An 18,306-nucleotide genomic window follows, 5' to 3' on the forward strand; every position below is an offset into this window, starting at 1 on the left:
TCCTGAGATCGAGATGCTGGCCTCTTCTGCCCCTCGGACCTGCTTGATCCTGGTCGGAGTTTTATCGCATCGCTCCTGTGAAGGACGGCCCCATGAGGACAGTTGAGGGTTACACCTGGAGGACGCTCTGGACTCTTACAGTAATGCTTTTATGGCTGAGGACTACAGTTGACTTGCTAACTTTAGGACCGCAGTTGTCATGAACAGTTTTGCACTCAAGTTTCCATCAAAGAAGAGTTACATCATCAACGAAACTGACTTCATGTTAAAACTGTTAATATTATAGTCATGCTGTCTGTTGTTGCCCAAATGAGGATGGGTTCCCTTTTGAGTCTGGTTCCTCTCGAGGTTTCTTCCTCATGTCGTCTGAGGGAGTTTTTCCTTGCCACCGTCGCCACAGGCTCGCTCATTGGGGACAGATTAGGGATAAAATTAGCTCATGTTTTAAGTCGTCCAAATTCTGTAAAGCTGCTTTGCGACAATGTTTATTGTTAAAAGCGCTATACAAATAAACTTGACTTTTTTTTAAATCCAGGCAGCCCAGTACTGACCTCAGGTTACTCTCTGGATAGAGTTTCACATGTTCTCTCTGTGTCCGCATAGGTTTCCTCCCACTGTCCAAGTAGGCAGATTGTCCATGCTAAATTGCCCCAAGTGTGAATAAGTACGTATATGTGCACAGTGCCCTGAGATGGACTGGCATCCTACCGGTATCTGGAGTGAATTCCTGTATGTCTCCAGCACTGGTTTCTATTCATTATCTATTCTAGTCATTCAGTATCTACTTGGTCTCATACAGTATGTTCAGTTGAAGCCTTTATCAGTGAGTTAACTGCAGGAGAAACTATGGATACATTACTATCAACGTACGGTACTTGGATACTTTCTAAAAACAAGAGTGCTCTGAGAGCACAATATCCCTTGCTGGAAATGATGCCATAACTCGGGTAAAATGCTACTGAATTGAACGAAATTGCGATATCAGTATTACCGACATATAACAAAGAATCCTGCCAAGTTTGGTGGAATTCCTCTAAAAATTGTGAGAGGAGTTGATTTCAGTTCACATCACCATGACATAATCCCCCTTCGGGCCTTTCGGCCAGCGGGGGATAAAAATTGTGAGGGAAGTTGATTTCAGAAAGCAAGCACACCTTGATGAAATTGCCAAAGTACAAGTTTGTTAATAATCAAGGGCAGAACTCTGGGAAAATTTACCCAAATTAAACAAAATTTCAATATGCGTATAACTGTCATATAACAAAGGCTTCTGCCAAGTTTGGTGAAATTCCTCCATGAATTGTGAGAGGAGTTGATTTCAGAAGACCCTCATGAAATTGTCAAAGTACAAGTTATTTAATCGAGGGTCAAAACTCTGGGAAAATTTTCACAAATGAAAATCGCAATATGTGTATTAGCGTCGTACAACAAGGCCTTTCGCCAAGCTTCGAGAAATTCGTCCAAAACTTGAGAGGAGTTGATGTCAGAAGACGAGCACACCTTCATGAAATTGTCAAAGTCCATAGCTGTTAATCAAGGGCTGTAACTCTGGTAAAATGTGACTGAATTTAACGAAATTTCAATACGCGTACTACCGACAACAATGCCTTTTGCCAAGATTTGTGAAATTCCTCCACAAGTTGAGAGAGAGGAGTTGATTTCAGAAGGTGAGTACTAGGGATGTTAACCGATGACCGTTTGACCGGTGGTTGACCGAATCAACGTCAACCGGTTAATTTTTTTTTGGTTGTCGGTTAAAAAAAAAAAAAATCACTAGTTTTGAAGCTGCCGATTTTGGAGAGGAGGATTTGGAATTCTGTGTTGTAAACGCTTGGGGCATGCCATGCGGTGTAAGGACGACAGCTGACAAATCAGAAACACCCATTCAGTCATGTCCCGCCCTCCCGCCCCAGTTAAAGACAGCTAACAAATCAGAAACACCCATTCAGTCATGTCCCGCCCCAGTTGAACACAGCTGCCACTTGGCGAAAGAAAAAAGTGTAGACACGGGGTTTTTAGCTTACAAATTATTATTGTTTTTTTTTTTTATTATTAGAAGGCACATGGAGTTTAGTCCTGCCTTGGCCAGTGCATTCTGAAAGTATGTTTCGGTCTGTAGCCAACAATGCATGTTATTGCAGATCATATCTCTCCACACAGACTAAAGGCGCAGATGCCGACTTTTTCACGGCTGAATCGTGCAGATCCGATTGCTTTCCTTTGAGCATACAGAATTTACTCTGATGAAATTATTCAGACACTCCAACGCCCCCCCTAAAAAAAAAAAAAATCGGATCTTTGCACGATTCAGCTGTGAAAAAGGCGGCATCCGCTAAAAGGCGCGCCGTTTGCTTCCCTGTTTAAACTCATAGGTTAACCGACATTAACCGGCTAATGAGGCTCGGTGGTCGGTCAAGATTTTTTTTAGTTTTCGCCATCCCTAGTGAGTACCCTTTCCTGGGACAGACATCGCCATGACATAATCCCCCTTCGGGCCTTTCAGCCAGCGGGAGATAAAAATTTTGAGGGAAGTTGATTTCAGAAAGCAAGCACACCTTGATGAAATTGCCAAAGTACAAGTTTGTTAATAATCAAGCGCAGAACTCTGGGAAAATTTGCCCAAGTTAAACGAAATTTCAATATGCGTATAACTGTCATATAACAAAGGCTTCTGCCAAGTTTAGTGAAATTCCTCCAAGAATTGTGAGAGGAGTCGATTTCAGAAGACCCTCATGAAATTGTCAAAGTACAAGTTATTTAATCGAGGGTCAAAACTGTGGGAAAATGTTCACAAACGAAATTAAATCGCAATATGCATATTAGCGTCATATAACAAGGCCTTTTGGCCAAGCTTCGAGAAATTCGTCCACAAATTGCAAGAGGAGTCGATGTCAGAAGGCGAGCACACCTTCATGAAAGTGTCAAAGTACAAGTTTGGTAATCGAGGGCTGTAACTCTGGTAAAATGTGACCGAACTGAATGAAATTACAATATGCGTACTACTGATATATAACAAAGAATCCTGCCAAGTTTCGTGAAATTCCTCCGAAAATTGTGAGAGAGGTTGATTTCAGAAGGTGAGTACCCTTCCTGGGATGGATGGAAATCGCCATGACATAATCCCCCTTCGGGCCTTTCAGCCAGCGGGGGATAAAAATAATAATAATAAAAAAAAAACGTGCAAAAATAGTTAAATTAACAATGCCTTTGGAATTTGGTTTGGTGTACGTTTTTACACTGAATAGAAATGTGAATTTATATGAGGCTTGCTTGCTTGCAGATCATGATTGATTCGACTGCTGGTATATCAAAGACCAGTCGAGCGTTTAACGATCCAACCAGCACTGAGTGAACATATGCAAATGGTGTAAACAAACTCCAACAAGTCAGTCTTAACAGGCTCCACACACTATGGCAACACAGCAAGACTTTCTTCAATCTGTGCGCTGATAATCCAAGGCTTCAAATTCTGAAAGCTGAAACACTCCTATCGAGGGCCACATATCTTTTTTTTTTTTTAAGAGAGCGATGCTAGCGATTTGACTTTCGTATGGAGATGTTTAAATGAAGCTTATGGTCTACTTCCCCCAATCTAGCTAGTGTGGCAAGATGAATTCCCCCGTCAGGCCTGAGATGATCAAACAGATTACAATTATTTTATCCTCCATATGTATTAATGAGCACTGTCTTTCATAGTTATGTTCCCTAACAAGAACTGATGACATGCCAAGCTCCAGGTTTGTGAGGTTTTGTTTTTTTTTCCTGCCATGTTCTCAAAGGATTCAGAGCTTATTAGTTTATGAATTTAGAAGATTAATTTTCTGCTGAGCTTTTCTATGGGTTAAAAAATGTTTTGGAGTTTCAGCAAACGACCAATCAACACTTTCTAACTGAACTATCAAATAATCAACTAATCAGATGCTCATTAGCAAATCAGAAGCAAATGATTAAAATGGGGCAAACTAGACAAAAGCGAGCAAAAGCCAGACCCACAGAGAATTTGGCCTCTGTGTCACCTCATATTTGTACTTCAGTTAATCAGAAAGTCAGGGATTACAGCTTGAAAGTTCCTACATGCTCCAGTCAAGTCAAAAATGTACAATTTAAATGGGAAACATGCTTCAGGTACATTGTGTTCACTATCATTTCCAGGGGTGCCAATAATAGTGTTTTTGTTGAAAATAATTATTTCTTGATGAGGGATTTGTTTTTCCCAGAATAAATTTATTTCAATTAAAGGTTGGATTTTTTTTTTTCAGTGTGAGATGAAGCAACTTTACCAAAAGGTGGATTTTTTTTTTTTAGAACCCTTTCTACTAATCTTTACGGGGGAGGGGGGGCATGGAGGGCAACACACACACACACACACACGCACGCGCACACACACACACACACACACACACACACAACATTTCCAACCTCGTTCTCCACAGGTTACAACACTGTGGCTTTGTAGACACAGAGTGCGTGTGCTTGACTGGCCGGCTGCCAGTCCAGCTCTGTCTCTTATTGAGAATGTATGGCACATCATGAAGAGGAGAATCAGACAACGATGGACACTGACTGTTGAGCAGCTGAAGTCTCATATTAATGAAGAATGGACAAAAATTCCACTTGCAAAACAGCAACAATTAGTATCTTCAGATCCCATACGATTAAAAAGTGTTATTAAAAGGGAAGGTGATGTAATACAACGGTAATAATGCCTCAGTCCCAACTTTTTTTTTTTTTGAGTGTGATGCAGGGATCAAATGCTAACTTTGTTTATATTTACAGAATCCAAAACTTTGTAAATTTACAAAATTTGCAAAAAGTCAGTCAGTAGGACTATTGAAAAGCTTTTCTTTGTACTTTTGTCAGTTAAATAAACGTTCATGCGAATTAACAAATCACAGAAATATCCCAACTTTTCTGGAAATGGGTATATATTATACACACACCCTAATAATCCACAATTCATCTCTATCCATCATTAAGAATCAAATCTATACCTAGATCGTAAAGCTAGTTTGTGATGATGCCTGTTGTGAAAAGTGCAATACAAATAAAACACTGAATCAAATCAAATTAACACCATCAGAATATATATATATATATATATATATATATATATATATATATATATATATATATTTGTAAAAATTATTTCATGTATGCACAGGGGAACATGGGAAACAGAGTGCCAATCGAAATGAAAACCATGGAAAGTCTGTTTAATTATCCATCAAATAGAAATTTGATCTACCCAACGCATGCTAAACAAAAAAAAAGACCTCGACAGGTCATATAAGTGAAGTTAAAAAAAAATAAACAAAAGTTACGTCTTTTAAAACTGAAGCGGGATGGGTATCCGACTAATATTAAAAAAATAAGAAGACAGTGTGGGGAAATAAGGCCAGACCGGCGGACACTGAATGATCATTTTCGCATTTGTCCATCTGTATTTCAAAAGCACCAGACCGGATGGCCCATGAAAAAAAATTGTAAAGATATGGGTCTAATCTACTTCCAGTTTTCTTCTATATGTTACCCTGGGCGAATACGTTGTTGTAACACGGCGTGTAAAAAAGGCCCCATGGGCCTGACTTTAAAAATTCATAACTTGGCCACCGAAGGTCCTAGCCCTTTACAAGCACCTCCCTCTCCCTGAGTTTCACACTAAATAAGACAATAATAATAATAATAATGATAATAATCTCAGTATTCACGGTTGTTTTTATTACACAATGCAGTTGAACTAGTGCTTTAGGGTTGATAGTATCTGATGGATCCAGTCAGTTGATTAAGAGTTCAGTTTACAGGAAACTTTGCAGTACAGTATGTACTATATATTATGATTAGTGCCAAACTGCCAATCAATCAATGGTTATGTTGTTATTATTATATGCATTTTTAAAATTCATAATAAGAATGACAGTCATCGTCATATGCTTTGTAGGATGTAGATTTATATTTTAATATAGTTTTTATTTTCTACGTTCTAGTTCAGCAGATTTTAGTCTGAATGCCAAATGATTTTACCATTCTTGTGTCTGAAATCGCTCACTCGCTATATAGGGAATTACTATATAGAGGACTATATAGTAAGCTCAATGGTAAAATGAAAAAAAAAAAAACGCTTTCGGACGCAGCTCCGTCGCGCTGCTATTTACGTCACTACTGTCGCACAATTAAAGCGTGCCAGATCAGTTGTCTGGTGGGTTTTCAAAATAATAAATACATGCATGTGTTTTTATGATAAATCCATATTATACTGAGTGCATTTCCAACATTAATAAATACAAAGTACCTGCATCTTTCAGTTCTTTTAAATCACGGCTGAATACTTTCTTCTTTGCCGCTGTCTTTTATTAAATCAAATTTGAGACTTTTAATTTGATTTCTTTCTTTCAGCGCGACTGCAAGGCATGATGGGATATACTGCTTTGGTTAGTGAGCATCGGTGTACACTACTTTTCGTGATGCATTGTGGGATACTTGTAGAGCGCGATTTCGGACGCAGGGCATGTTTCGTTTTGAGTCATTTTAAAAAATTGTTTTGTTCCAAAGTGACTTGGAATCTCGTCCTCAAAATTTTAACTCTGGTATGGAAGAATTGTTAACTACTAAATTTCTTATGGACTTATTATAAACAAAAAAAAGTCACGGTTGATCTAAATGTTTCATGAGTGTTATTATAGGACCTATACAGTATATAAGTACCGGTAAGTTGTAACCAGGTGGAACGTCCTTGCCCTCCCATACTTTTTTCTAGACATGGAACCGACCTGTGTGTGCTACTGGTTTCTGGGGTAGAACTTTAAGCATGATTTTCTTGAATCTTCTGACATTTCCTTGTAAATTATATTTACTTTGTAGTGAAATCTGGCCTTTGAAGATCACTAAAAAACGTGCCTGGAAATAGCTGAGAAGCCATCTCCAGGCATCTAAAGCTCTTCAGCGCTGTTCTAGGCCTTCGGACCGTCAGGCTGAAATTGGGACGGACAGACAACATTTCAGGCTCGTCTGTCCTTTGACAATCTGCTTAAAATTCCTTATTTCCCCACACTGACAAGACCTGGTAATTACACGAGCATGACAAATGAAATGACATTTACAGTTAACCTGTTAATCACGTGTTACATTCCGAGGCTTCAGACTCATCTCACCGTTACAGTAACGCTCGCACTAAAGGCCACTCCTTGAATGCATGTACACTACCGTTCAAAAGTTTGGGGTCACTTTGACATGTCCTTATTTTTGCAAGAAAAGCACTGTTCTTTTCAATGAAGATCACTTTAAACTAATCAGAAATCTACTCTATACATCGCTAATGTGGTAAATGACTATTCTAGCTGCAAATGTCTGGTTTTTGGTGCAATATCTCCATAGGTGTATAGAGGCCCATTTCCAGCAACTCTCACTCCAGTGTTCTAATGGTACAATGTGTTTGCTCATTCAGTACGTTTACATGCACATCCAAATCGAGCTGCTGTCGGTAATCGAGCTAAGGGTCCCAGCAGGGGTGCCAGAGAAATCCAATCCTACATGCACACAAGGAAATCGAGCTATTGTGTGAGGTACATTGTGCACCCGAGCCACAGGTGGCGCTACATGCCCCATCGTGTTGGTACACTTCCAGTTGTCGTCATGAAGAAGAGCTATTCAAGAGTATAAACAAAGTTATCGGTTTCGTGCTCACAAGAAGAACGACGACGAGGACAGCAACATCGAGAGATGTTGTTCCTCCTTCTGCTGCTCGCTACTACTACTGTTGTCATGCCGACCGAGGCTGTCGTGTTTCCCGCTTGTGGTCTCGTCACTCGTCACTTCCGGAAGGGGCAGTGCTGAAGTAAGTAGCTCGACTACGTAGCTTGATAGGGTTTACATGCACTAAGTAGCTCGGCTACAATCGCATAATCTAGGTCGCGTAGCTCGATTACGAGAAATCCAGTTCGGTTCGATTTCAGCCGAGCTAAGGTGTTTCCATGGCATTTAGAACTTCGATTTCAGTCGAGCTACGGCAGAAATTCGATTTTCTCCATGTGCATGTAAACGCACTGAGTGCCTCAGAAGGCTAATGGATGATTAGAAAACCCTTGTACAATCATGTTAGCACAGCTGAAAACAGTTGAGCTCTTTAGAGAAGCTATAAAACTGACCTTCCTTTGAGCAGATTGAGTTTCTGGAGCATCACATTTGTGGGGTCGATTAAATGCTCAAAATGGCCAGAAAAATGTCTTGACTATATTTTCTATTCATTTTACAACTTATGGTGGGAAATAAAAGGGTGACTTTTCATGGAAAACACAAAATTGTCTGGGTGACCCCAAACTTTTGAATGGCAGCGTACATTTGATAACATGCAAAAGCACATCAACAATAAATATCAACTCTGCACTCTGAATCCGTAATTGGAATTAATTCATTCATCTTCAGGGAAGAAAAAAAAAAAAAAATATATATATATATATATATATATATATATATATATATATATATATATATATATATATGGAAAAAATAAGCAAAGACACTTTTTTTTTTCCTTACCCAGAGAGTCAAGTGGAAGCTGTCAGGCTGTAAAGGAAGTTATTATGAAGAGCTCTATTTTCAGGATCATGGCGCATGTGCAGTCGTCTATTTCCGGGCATCTTTGTGACCATCAGTGCAGCTGGTAACATGGTGCAGTTGGGTTTGAATGGACACATTATTCAGAGGTGTGGTTGGGCGTACCGTTGCTATATCTAGTCAAATAATATCTCCTTCACTCACCCACTCGCTTTCATCTTTTTAGCTCAATTCATAGTGGTAAAAAGAACCTTGCAAGGGTTCATATAAAAAATATAGAGATATCAGGGCTTAAAGAGAAAAAGAAATACAGAATGAATGACACACACTGGTCTCTCACACACACGGTGTGCATTTTGCCCCTAGGAATGGCTTCTTCACTGTAAACAAATTCAAATAAAATATCCATGCTATACTGTGCAGTATAAACCTCAACTATATTTAATAGTTTGTTTCCAAATCATAATAAATGCCAGATTCGTGCTCAGTTTTGTTTTTTCCATCAAAGCTCACAGTAATTAGGTCTGATCGCATTACAAGCAAACCCACGGCGTCTGAACGGTTGAAAGATGACCTTTTTTTTTAAAAAAAAGCAATATCTCCTGTCTGTGTGTGTGATTTAACAATCGCTGCACATCATGTGAGAATTAAAGCCCTGTGCCCAAGAACTTAAATCTTGATAATCTGCTTCATGCAGCTCAAATGGTGGCAAAAAAAAAAAAAAAATAATAATCACACTTTTACAGCTTTACATATGTGGGAGTATTATGAGTTATTGGATCTTTCGATGGTTCTGAAATCATCTTTTGAGAGCGGGTCTAAATGTAAAGAGAGGTCGCGAGAGAGAACGTGAAAGTGCTAGTTTGACGTAGAATGCTATCGGTATCCTAACAGCGTTGATCGTGCTACTAAGCAAATGAAACGTGCTTGTTTAATTGTTTAATAACGCCTGCGTGTAAAGACGTTTCGTCAGGTCTCAGCAGAGACAAAGTGTGGCTTTCTTTCACCAGCCGTGACATAACTGTACAGGAAATGGACATCGTGCAGAGTAGGGGTGGGCAAAATGATCGATACGGCGATATATCGCAATACTTTGTCTTCCGATTCAATATCGATACTCAAAATTTGAATATCGATATTTTTTCAAATAATAAATCATGTTTCAGACGGGTTGTAAATCCAGTACGACTTCCGCACCTCCGCTCCGCAAGGTGTCGCTGTGCCGCTACCTCACTGCAAGGCACTCTTCGTCTTCTCTTTTTTTCCCGGTGGTTGCAGTGAGGAAAAAAAAAACAAGCAAGCATGGCTGTTAACGTAAACCTAGAGACGCCGCCGAACTTTAAGGCAGATGTTTGGAGGCACTTTGGATTCCAAAGGAAAGGAGAAAAAAAAACAAATAGTGAGCTGGACAAAGAGTATGCACTTTGCAAAACCTGTTTCGCTCCAATTAGATATTCAGGTAACACAACAAACTTGCGAACTTACTTAGCACGACACCACCCCGACATACTAGCTCAGCCGGAGCCACCGAAACCCGACCCGAAGCAAACTACACTGGAAAGTCCTCCCGTCTACTTCAGTGATGTGTGACTTACTGTAACCGTGAACTTAATTTTGTCACTTAAGGCCAAAGGCAAGAAGCTGCACTTTATTTTGCATTTTCAATTTTAGTGTGTGTGAGACACTGCATTTTATTTTGAGTATTTACTCAAAGTTCAGAAGAAACGTGATTCACTGAGGTTTCAATTCAGTTTCAGTGTGTGGACACTGACCCACACTGCACTTTGTTTCATAATTGTGCTCAGGGAGACTAAGATGCCCACTGCACTTTTCAATGTGTTCCAGACAGTGTGTTGTTCCTGCAAATATGTTGTAACTTGCGCTTGTATAGTTACAATAAAATGGCATGGATAATTAGAATTACGTTGTTTTGACTCAGTTTGTCCCATGAATTATCACTATCATCTGATGTACATACAACTCGGATTTTAAGATGCATAATGCGTTTACATTTTTCAGTGAACTATGTAGAATATCGCAATATATCGCAGTATCGTATCGTGACTCAAGTATCGTGATGCGTATCGTATCGTGAGGTCCTTGGCAATACCCACCCCTAGTGCAGAGACTCTGCCTGTGCATCACAGACATGGGGGATGAGCACACGATACACTCACAAGCCTGTGATCGGAGCGTTCAGACATGATTGTGAATACAAAACCACAAAGATTATGCGCGTCTGTGAGGCCACGACGGCAGTTCTGTCTTTGCGCAACCTGCACAGACGCCGTCTCCGCTTTAACTCTTTACCCCTTAATGATGACATACGGTATGACGACCCCGTGTATATCCCTAGATGACGACATACACTGTAAAAAGTGCTGCATGCAGCTGTTCATTCAATCTATTAACTACCATTGAACACATTGTAAAATCATTGATTTGATTGTGAAACTCTTTCTTTTTGCGTTTTGATTTGGACGGAACTAAATATACTTACAAAGGACACAAAACAAAGTTTTTGGTTCCTCTCAAAACATACTGTTAAAAAAAAAAAAAAAAGATCAGCATGTAATATTTTTATTTTGAGTCAAACGTGAGTCGCACATGCGCACTGCACAAGTGCACGTGAAGAAGTGGAGAGTATCAGAGCTCTGTTCCGGCGGGAAGGAGGAACGATTAGCATCGTACTTGGGTTGCATCGAAGAATAAACGCAAGTAAGAAAGCAGATGCAGGTGTTTCTTCTATTTTTTTCTATTTGTCTTACATCTCTCGCAAGCGGCAACACACTGACATGTTTCATTTCAGTCGGTCTGAACACGCTGCCACGTTATGTTCCTTTTTTACTCTGAGGAATAAAGGAGTTTAAAAAAAAACTGTTGGCCAAGTGTCTTGTCTAGTGGTTTGTAGAGCTTAAGATGGGAATTGCAAATTATTTTTGACGTAAAATCAAATGAAATGTAAAAAATGTGATTTGACTATGTAAATGAATTAACTGGTGTCAATGCAAACATATTAATTAATGTTAATTTGGTGCAATGTAAAAACATTAGATTGGTTCAATGTCAATATATTAGTTTGGTTCAGCAACTGAAATGCAAAGAAATTCATTTAGATCAAGGAGAACAATTAAGTTTGGGTCAAGTGCAGTAATATCGTTTATGTCAACGTAAAAGAATCAGGTCGTAACAAGTGACTCAATTTAGATTCTGTGAAGTCAAATATTTTAGATGTGACAAACGGACATCATTTTTTTTAATTTGAGGAAGGGTATACTTTTTACAGTGTATGACGACCCCGTGTATATCCCATAATGACGACATATGATGCCTTGTCTAAAACCTTGTCTTTAGACTTTTTTTTCTTGTAAATATGTTCTCAGGGTGAACAGTATATACAACCCCGATTCCAAAAAAGTTGGGACAAAGTGCAAACTGTAAATAAAAACGGAATGCAATAATTTACAAATCTCAAAAACTGATATTGGATTCACAATAGAACATAGACAACATATCAAATGTCGAAAGTGAGACATTTTGAAATTTCATGCCAAATATTGGCTCATTTGAAATTTCACGACAGCAACACATCTCAAAAAAGTTGGGACAGGGGCAATAAGAGGCTGGAAAAGTTAAAGGTACAAAAAAGGAACAGCTGGAGGACCAAATTGCAACTCATTAGGTCAATTGGCAATAGGTCATTAACATGACTGGGTATAAAAAGAGCATCTTGGAGTGGCAGCGGCTCTCAGAAGTAAAGATGGGAAGAGGATCACCAATCCCCCTAATTCTGCGCCGACAAATAGTGGAGCAATATCAGAAAGGAGTTCGACAGTGTAAAATTGCAAAGAGTTTGAACATATCATCATCTACAGTGCATAATATCATCAAAAGATTCAGAGTATCTGGAAGAATCTCTGTGCGTAAGGGTCAAGGCCGGAAAACCATACTGGGTGCCCGTGATCTTCGGGCCCTTAGACGGCACTGCATCACATACAGGCATGCTTCTGTATTGGAAATCACAAAATGGGCTCAGGAATATTTCCAGAGAACATTATCTGTGAACACAATTCACCGTGCCATCCGCCGTTGCCAGCTAAAACTCTATAGTTCCCAGAAGAAGCCGTATCTAAACATGATCCAGAAGCGCAGACGTCTTCTCTGGGCCAAGGCTCATTTAAAATGGACTGTGGCAAAGTGGAAAATTGTTCTGTGGTCAGACGAATCAAAATTTGAAGTTCTTTATGGAAATCAGGGACGCCGTGTCATTCGGACTAAAGAGGAGAAGGATGACCCAAGTTGTTATCAGCGCTCAGTTGAGAAGCCTGCATCTCTGATGGTATGGGGTTGCATTAGTGCGTGTGGCATGGGCAGCTTACGCATCTGGAAAGACACCATCAATGCTGAAAGGTATATCCAGGTTCTAGAGCAACATATGCTCCCATCCAGACGACGTCTCTTTCAGGGAAGACCTTGCATTTTCTAACATGACAATGCCAAACCACATACTGCATCAATTACAGCATCATGGCTGCGTAGAAGAAGGGTCCGGGTACTGAACTGGCCAGCCTGCAGTCCAGATCTTTCACCCATAGAAAACATTTGGCGCATCATAAAACAGAAGATACGACAAAAAGACCTAAGACAGTTGAGCAACTAGAATCCTACATTAGACAAGAATGGGTTAACATTCCTATCCCTAAACTTGAGCAACTTGTCTCCTCAGTCCCCAGACGTTTACAGACTGTTGTAAAGAGAAAAGGGGATGTCTCACAGTGGTAAACATGGTCTTGTCCCAACTTTTTTGAGATGTGTTGTTGTCATGAAATTTAAAATCACCTAATTTTTCTCTTTAAATGATACATTTTCTCAGTTTAAACATTTGATATGTCATCTATGTTCTATTCTGAATGAAATATGGAATTTTGAAACTTCCACGTCATTGCATTCCGTTTTTATTTACAATTTGTACTTTGTCCCAACTTTTTTGGAATCGGGGTTGTACAGTACATTTACAAGGGTGGCTGTAGCAACTGCTTTAAAGGGGTAAAGAGTTAAGTACGCTAAGGCTCAAGCTTTTAGTCACCACAATAGAGATGTTTGCTCTTACTGAGGCCAAATAATAAACAACAATGAATCTGTTGTACTGAGTTAGTATTCGGGCATCTATTTATGCAGAAGTGGGTGACACAAAGAGTAAAAACACATGAAACTGGCTTTCATGGAGCTGAAAAGACTTGCAAAGCTGCACTCGAGGTCAGGAAAAGATTGCATTATGAACTGTTAAGACGAGATCTCAGGACGCAGCAAACACGTTTTTAAATTTGAAAATTCCACCACGCTGCAAGATTTTGACCGTCACACCCCTTTTTGTGTCGTTTCACGTTCATTCAAACCCACCAAAAATAGCAACAGAGCGCAAATATTAAAAGCTTATGACTAACAATGCCAGCATTAACCAAATAATTACTCTCTCACTGACAGGAAAACAAAGCCCAAAGTGTTCTTGAAAAATCACTATATGTTGAGATGTCATATTTTGGATCCAAAATATACAGCGTCTTGCAAAAGTATTCATCCCCCTTGGTGTTTGTCCTGTTTTGTCGCAGTACAAGCTGGAATTAAAATGGATTTTTGGAGGGTGAGCACCATTTGATTTACACAACATGCCGACCGCTTTAAAGGTGCACATTTTTTTTAAAAAATTGTGACAGAAACAGTAATTAAGATGAAAAAACTAGAAATCTGGAGTGTGCGTAGGTATTCACCCCCCAAAGTCAATACTTTGTAGAGCCACCTTTTGCTGCAATTCCAGCTGCTGGTCTCTTGGGGTATGTCTCTATTAGCTTTGCACATCTAGTCACTGGGATTTTTGCCCGTTCCTCAAGGCAAAACTGCTCCAACTCCTTCAAGTTAGATGGATTGTGTTGGTGTACAGCAATCTTCAAGTTATGCTACAGATTCTCAACTGGATTGAGGTCTGGGCTTTGATTAGGCCATTCCAACACATTTAAATGTTTCCCTTTAAACCACTCCAGTGTAGCTTTAGCAGTATGTTTAGGGTCATTGTCCTGCTGGAACGTGAACCTTCGTCCCAGTCTCAAACCTCTGGCCGACTCAAACAGGTTTTCCTCCAGAATTGCCCTGTATTTAGTGCCATCCATCTTTCCTTCAGTCCTGACCAGCTTTCCTGTCCCTGCAGATGAAAAATATCCCCACAGCATGATGCTGCCACCACCATGCTTCACTGTAGGAATGGTGTTCTCAGGGTGTTGGGTTTGTGTCACACACGGCATTTCCCATGATGGCCAAAAAGATCAATTTTAGTCTCATTTGACCAGAGAATCTTCTTCCATGTGTTTGGGGAGTCTGCCACATGCTGTTGGGCAAACTCCAAACATGCTTTCTTAAGCAATGACTTTTTTTCCGGCCACTCTCCCATAAAGCCCCGCTCTGTGGAGTGTACGGCTTAAAGTGGCCCTATGGACAGATGCTCCCATCTCCGCTGTGGATCTTTGCAGCTCCTTCAGTGTTATCTTTGGTGTCTTTGTTGCGTCTCTGATTAATGCCCTCCTTGCCCAGTCTGTGAGTTTTGGTGTGCGGCCTTCTCTTGTCAGGACTGTACTGATGCCATATTCTTTCCATTTTGCTATAATGGATTTAATGGTGCTCCCTGGGATATTCAAAGTTTGGGATATTTTTTATGACCCAACCCTGATCTATACTTCTCCACAACTTTGTCTCTGACCTGTTTGGAGGCTCCTTGGTTTTCATGTTGCTTGCTTAGTCGTGTTGCAGAGTCAGGGTCCTTCCAGAACAGGTTGATTTATACAGACATCATGTGACCGATCATGTGACACTTTGATTGCACGGAGGTGGATCTTAATCAATTTATTATGTGACTTATGAAGTGAATTAGTCGGACCAGCTCTTATTTAGGGGTTTCATCCGAAAGGGGGTGAATACCTACGCACACTCCAGATTTCTGTTTTTTTTTTCATCTTAATTATTGTTCATGTCACAATAAAACAACAATGTGCACCTTTACAGTGGTCGGCATGTTGTGTAAATCAAATGGTGCTCACCCTCCAAAAATCCATTTTAATTCCAGCTTGTAATACGACAAAGTAGGCCAAACACCAAGGGGGATGAATACTTTTGCAAGACACTGTAGAAAACAGAGTTGTAATAACACTCCCCTGAATGTTTAAAACTGCCACCAGAAAGGTTAATCGTGCAGAAGTGGTAGCTGAGGACCTCACTGGTGTTTAGTGTAATAAAACCTCAGAAATCCATATATCGGACTACCACATCATGCTCCACACTCTTCCACAGATACGTTTTCTCTTATCCATTCTTTTTTCAATCTTCACTGTTTTTTTTTTCCCCAGCAACATGTTCTGGTTCACCCAGAGATCTCTTTCTGTCCCTCTTCTCCTCTCACATCCATCAAAGCTGGAACTCTTGTTGTTTTAGTCGGGCGAATCAGAACCCGCCTCTGGCAGAGAACGAAGGAAAAGTCAACAGGAATTAAATTTCAGTGCAACTGTTTACTCAACTGTGGCCTGCAGTTATTGAAGTTTCATCCATGGTTTTGTGTGACGACGGCACTAATGAATTCAGCATGGCTGTGATTTTCATGCGGCCAACATCGGGGCGCTGCGCGTTCAGCTTCGGCCCTTCGACAGGTGGGGGAGAGTCGGTCTGTCGGCCAATCAACGAGGATCCAGACTCCTATTTGGCAGCTTAGCTTTGTAATCAGCTGGAGCGTCATCTTTTGCTGGATCACACGACATACTGGCTCTTTTGGAGAAATCGAAACGTCATAATAAACCTTTCATTATTTGATTCATGTACCTTAAAGAAGGTGCTTTTGCTGTTTTAAATATATAAAGATTATATTATTGCTGATATCGGGGAAAAAAAAAAAAGTTTAAATCAGATGTCGTGCCTCCTTACAGCCGTGTCCCCGTAACTTTCTGAAGCTCGCAGAAACATCTATAATGTTCAGATATTTCAAAGTTTGCCATCAAGTTGCCATCAAATGGCGACCGCGACACCAAAACATATGTAAAGCTTTTCAAAGCCATCATCGCTTGTCGCTTTAAAGCCAAGCCGCTGCCCTTGTGTTTACAGACAGCTGTTTCGATGCCGACTGACAGCTACATCAGAGCGTCGCTCCGTCATGACCAAACAACCACTGACACCACCTCCCATGAGCCCCTGGGGCACAGACAGTATGCGGCTCACTGATCTTTTCAAGCGGCAGCCCTTTTCGCCTGTGCTGTCGCAGGCCGACGCTCGTGTTGACACAAAAAGCCGGGCTGACAGCAAAAACATTTCTGGGGCGGGTCTTAAAAGGCCAGATTGCGTTACGTTGACGACGTGTCGTGTCAGATGTGCAGCCGCCACGGTCCGAGAACTCCAGCGCGCCTACGTTTCTGCAAACTGTTTTACTGGAACGCGTGCTCGGATAAACACGTCAGCGAGCGGACGCGCAACTGCCAGAAGAGCACTTTAGAGTGTTTTAAAAATGCAGGACACCTTCAGGATACATAAATAATCATAATAATGTGTTTATGTGCTTGGAGAAGGAGGGATGATGAAATATTAATGGGCACTTAAAAGGAGAGAGAGAGAGAGAGAGAGAGAGAGAGAGAGAGAGAGGGGGATATTTCGATGACATTGCTACAGAAAGGACAGGTGAGCGAGCGAGCGAGCGAGCAAGTGTGTGTGTGACTGACTGAACCGGCTGCATGATCAAAAACCTTCACACACACGCCAGATAGATCACCATTACCTGTTGCTGCTGAAGGGTCATGAGGTTAGCAGCTGTGATGTCAGAGAAAGGTGTGGCACTCTTGGATCGTATGTCTCGAAGCCCGCCTTCGGCCGCCAGCCCGTTATGTTTGGCCGTTCCGTTGCTCATCGCCTCCGCTGTCCCCGCCTCTTGCATCATGACTTAAAGGCCTGTGATGAAAAGATACGGAAAAAGACGCAGCTGTTAAAACAACGTCAGGGATGTGAAACGCATGAGCAGACTTTGGGGTTCAGCAGGCTGAAGTGACGAGCTCGAGTTGACTCTTCTGCGAGATTTTCCTGTTGTTTCCTAGTTGGACTGGACTTGTTTGTTTGCTTTCAAGCCTGATGGTTTCCACCCACAGACATGCATAAAGACTCACACTCACACACACTCACACACACACACTTTCCCACATGGTGATAAACTGCTTAGATCCTCCAGAGATGACACATCTGTGAGTATCCTGACCAAAAAAGGGTGCAGGTTGTGAGATATCGAGTAGTGCTCGTTTCTGTTTCTCCGTTTCTTTCGGGGGTGGGGGTGGGGGGTCTGATGGAGGAAAGGGGGAGGAGGGGGGGGAATGAGGGATGAGGGATGGGAACACAACCCTAGAGCAAGTCTCGGCAGAGGAGCCCAAGAAAACACACGCTCGCTCGCAAACAAAACACATTCGGCTGAAATGGATATATTTACTCGGATTGCTCCCAGAAGAACCGTGGCCTCGATGGCTTTTTAATGGCCGACAGCTCTTGCCGAAAGTCGTCCCAAATCAAACTGCGCTGCAAACATTTGCATCGCAGCTGCTGAGTTTACACCAGAATCCCAGCCTGAACGTAAATAAGCGCCAGCTGCGGCAAACAATCCGGACGTATGGCCAATGTATTTATAATGTATCCGTTACATCGACGTCGCATGTCAGGAAGATTTTATGCTTCGAAGCCCTGTGTTTTTCA

The 18,306-nt window shown here is 41.0% G+C and overlaps 1 protein-coding gene across 6 annotated transcripts in view; it reads right to left on the bottom strand.

The window, feature by feature from the left end:
* foxp1b (forkhead box P1b) overlaps positions 1-18,306 on the bottom strand; it is a 402,937-nt gene that overhangs the window by 180,518 nt on the left and 204,113 nt on the right. For all 6 annotated transcript variants that reach the window (XM_060919243.1, XM_060919242.1, XM_060919241.1 and 3 more), the window contains one exon: positions 17,351-17,520. In XM_060919243.1, coding sequence (XP_060775226.1) covers positions 17,351-17,509 — 159 coding nt within the window. In that variant the 5' untranslated portion in view covers positions 17,510-17,520. The remainder of the gene's footprint in view (positions 1-17,350; positions 17,521-18,306) is intronic.

Source organism: Neoarius graeffei, chromosome 4 (genome assembly GCF_027579695.1).
Source record: "Neoarius graeffei isolate fNeoGra1 chromosome 4, fNeoGra1.pri, whole genome shotgun sequence".
Lineage (NCBI taxonomy): Eukaryota > Metazoa > Chordata > Actinopteri > Siluriformes > Ariidae > Neoarius > Neoarius graeffei.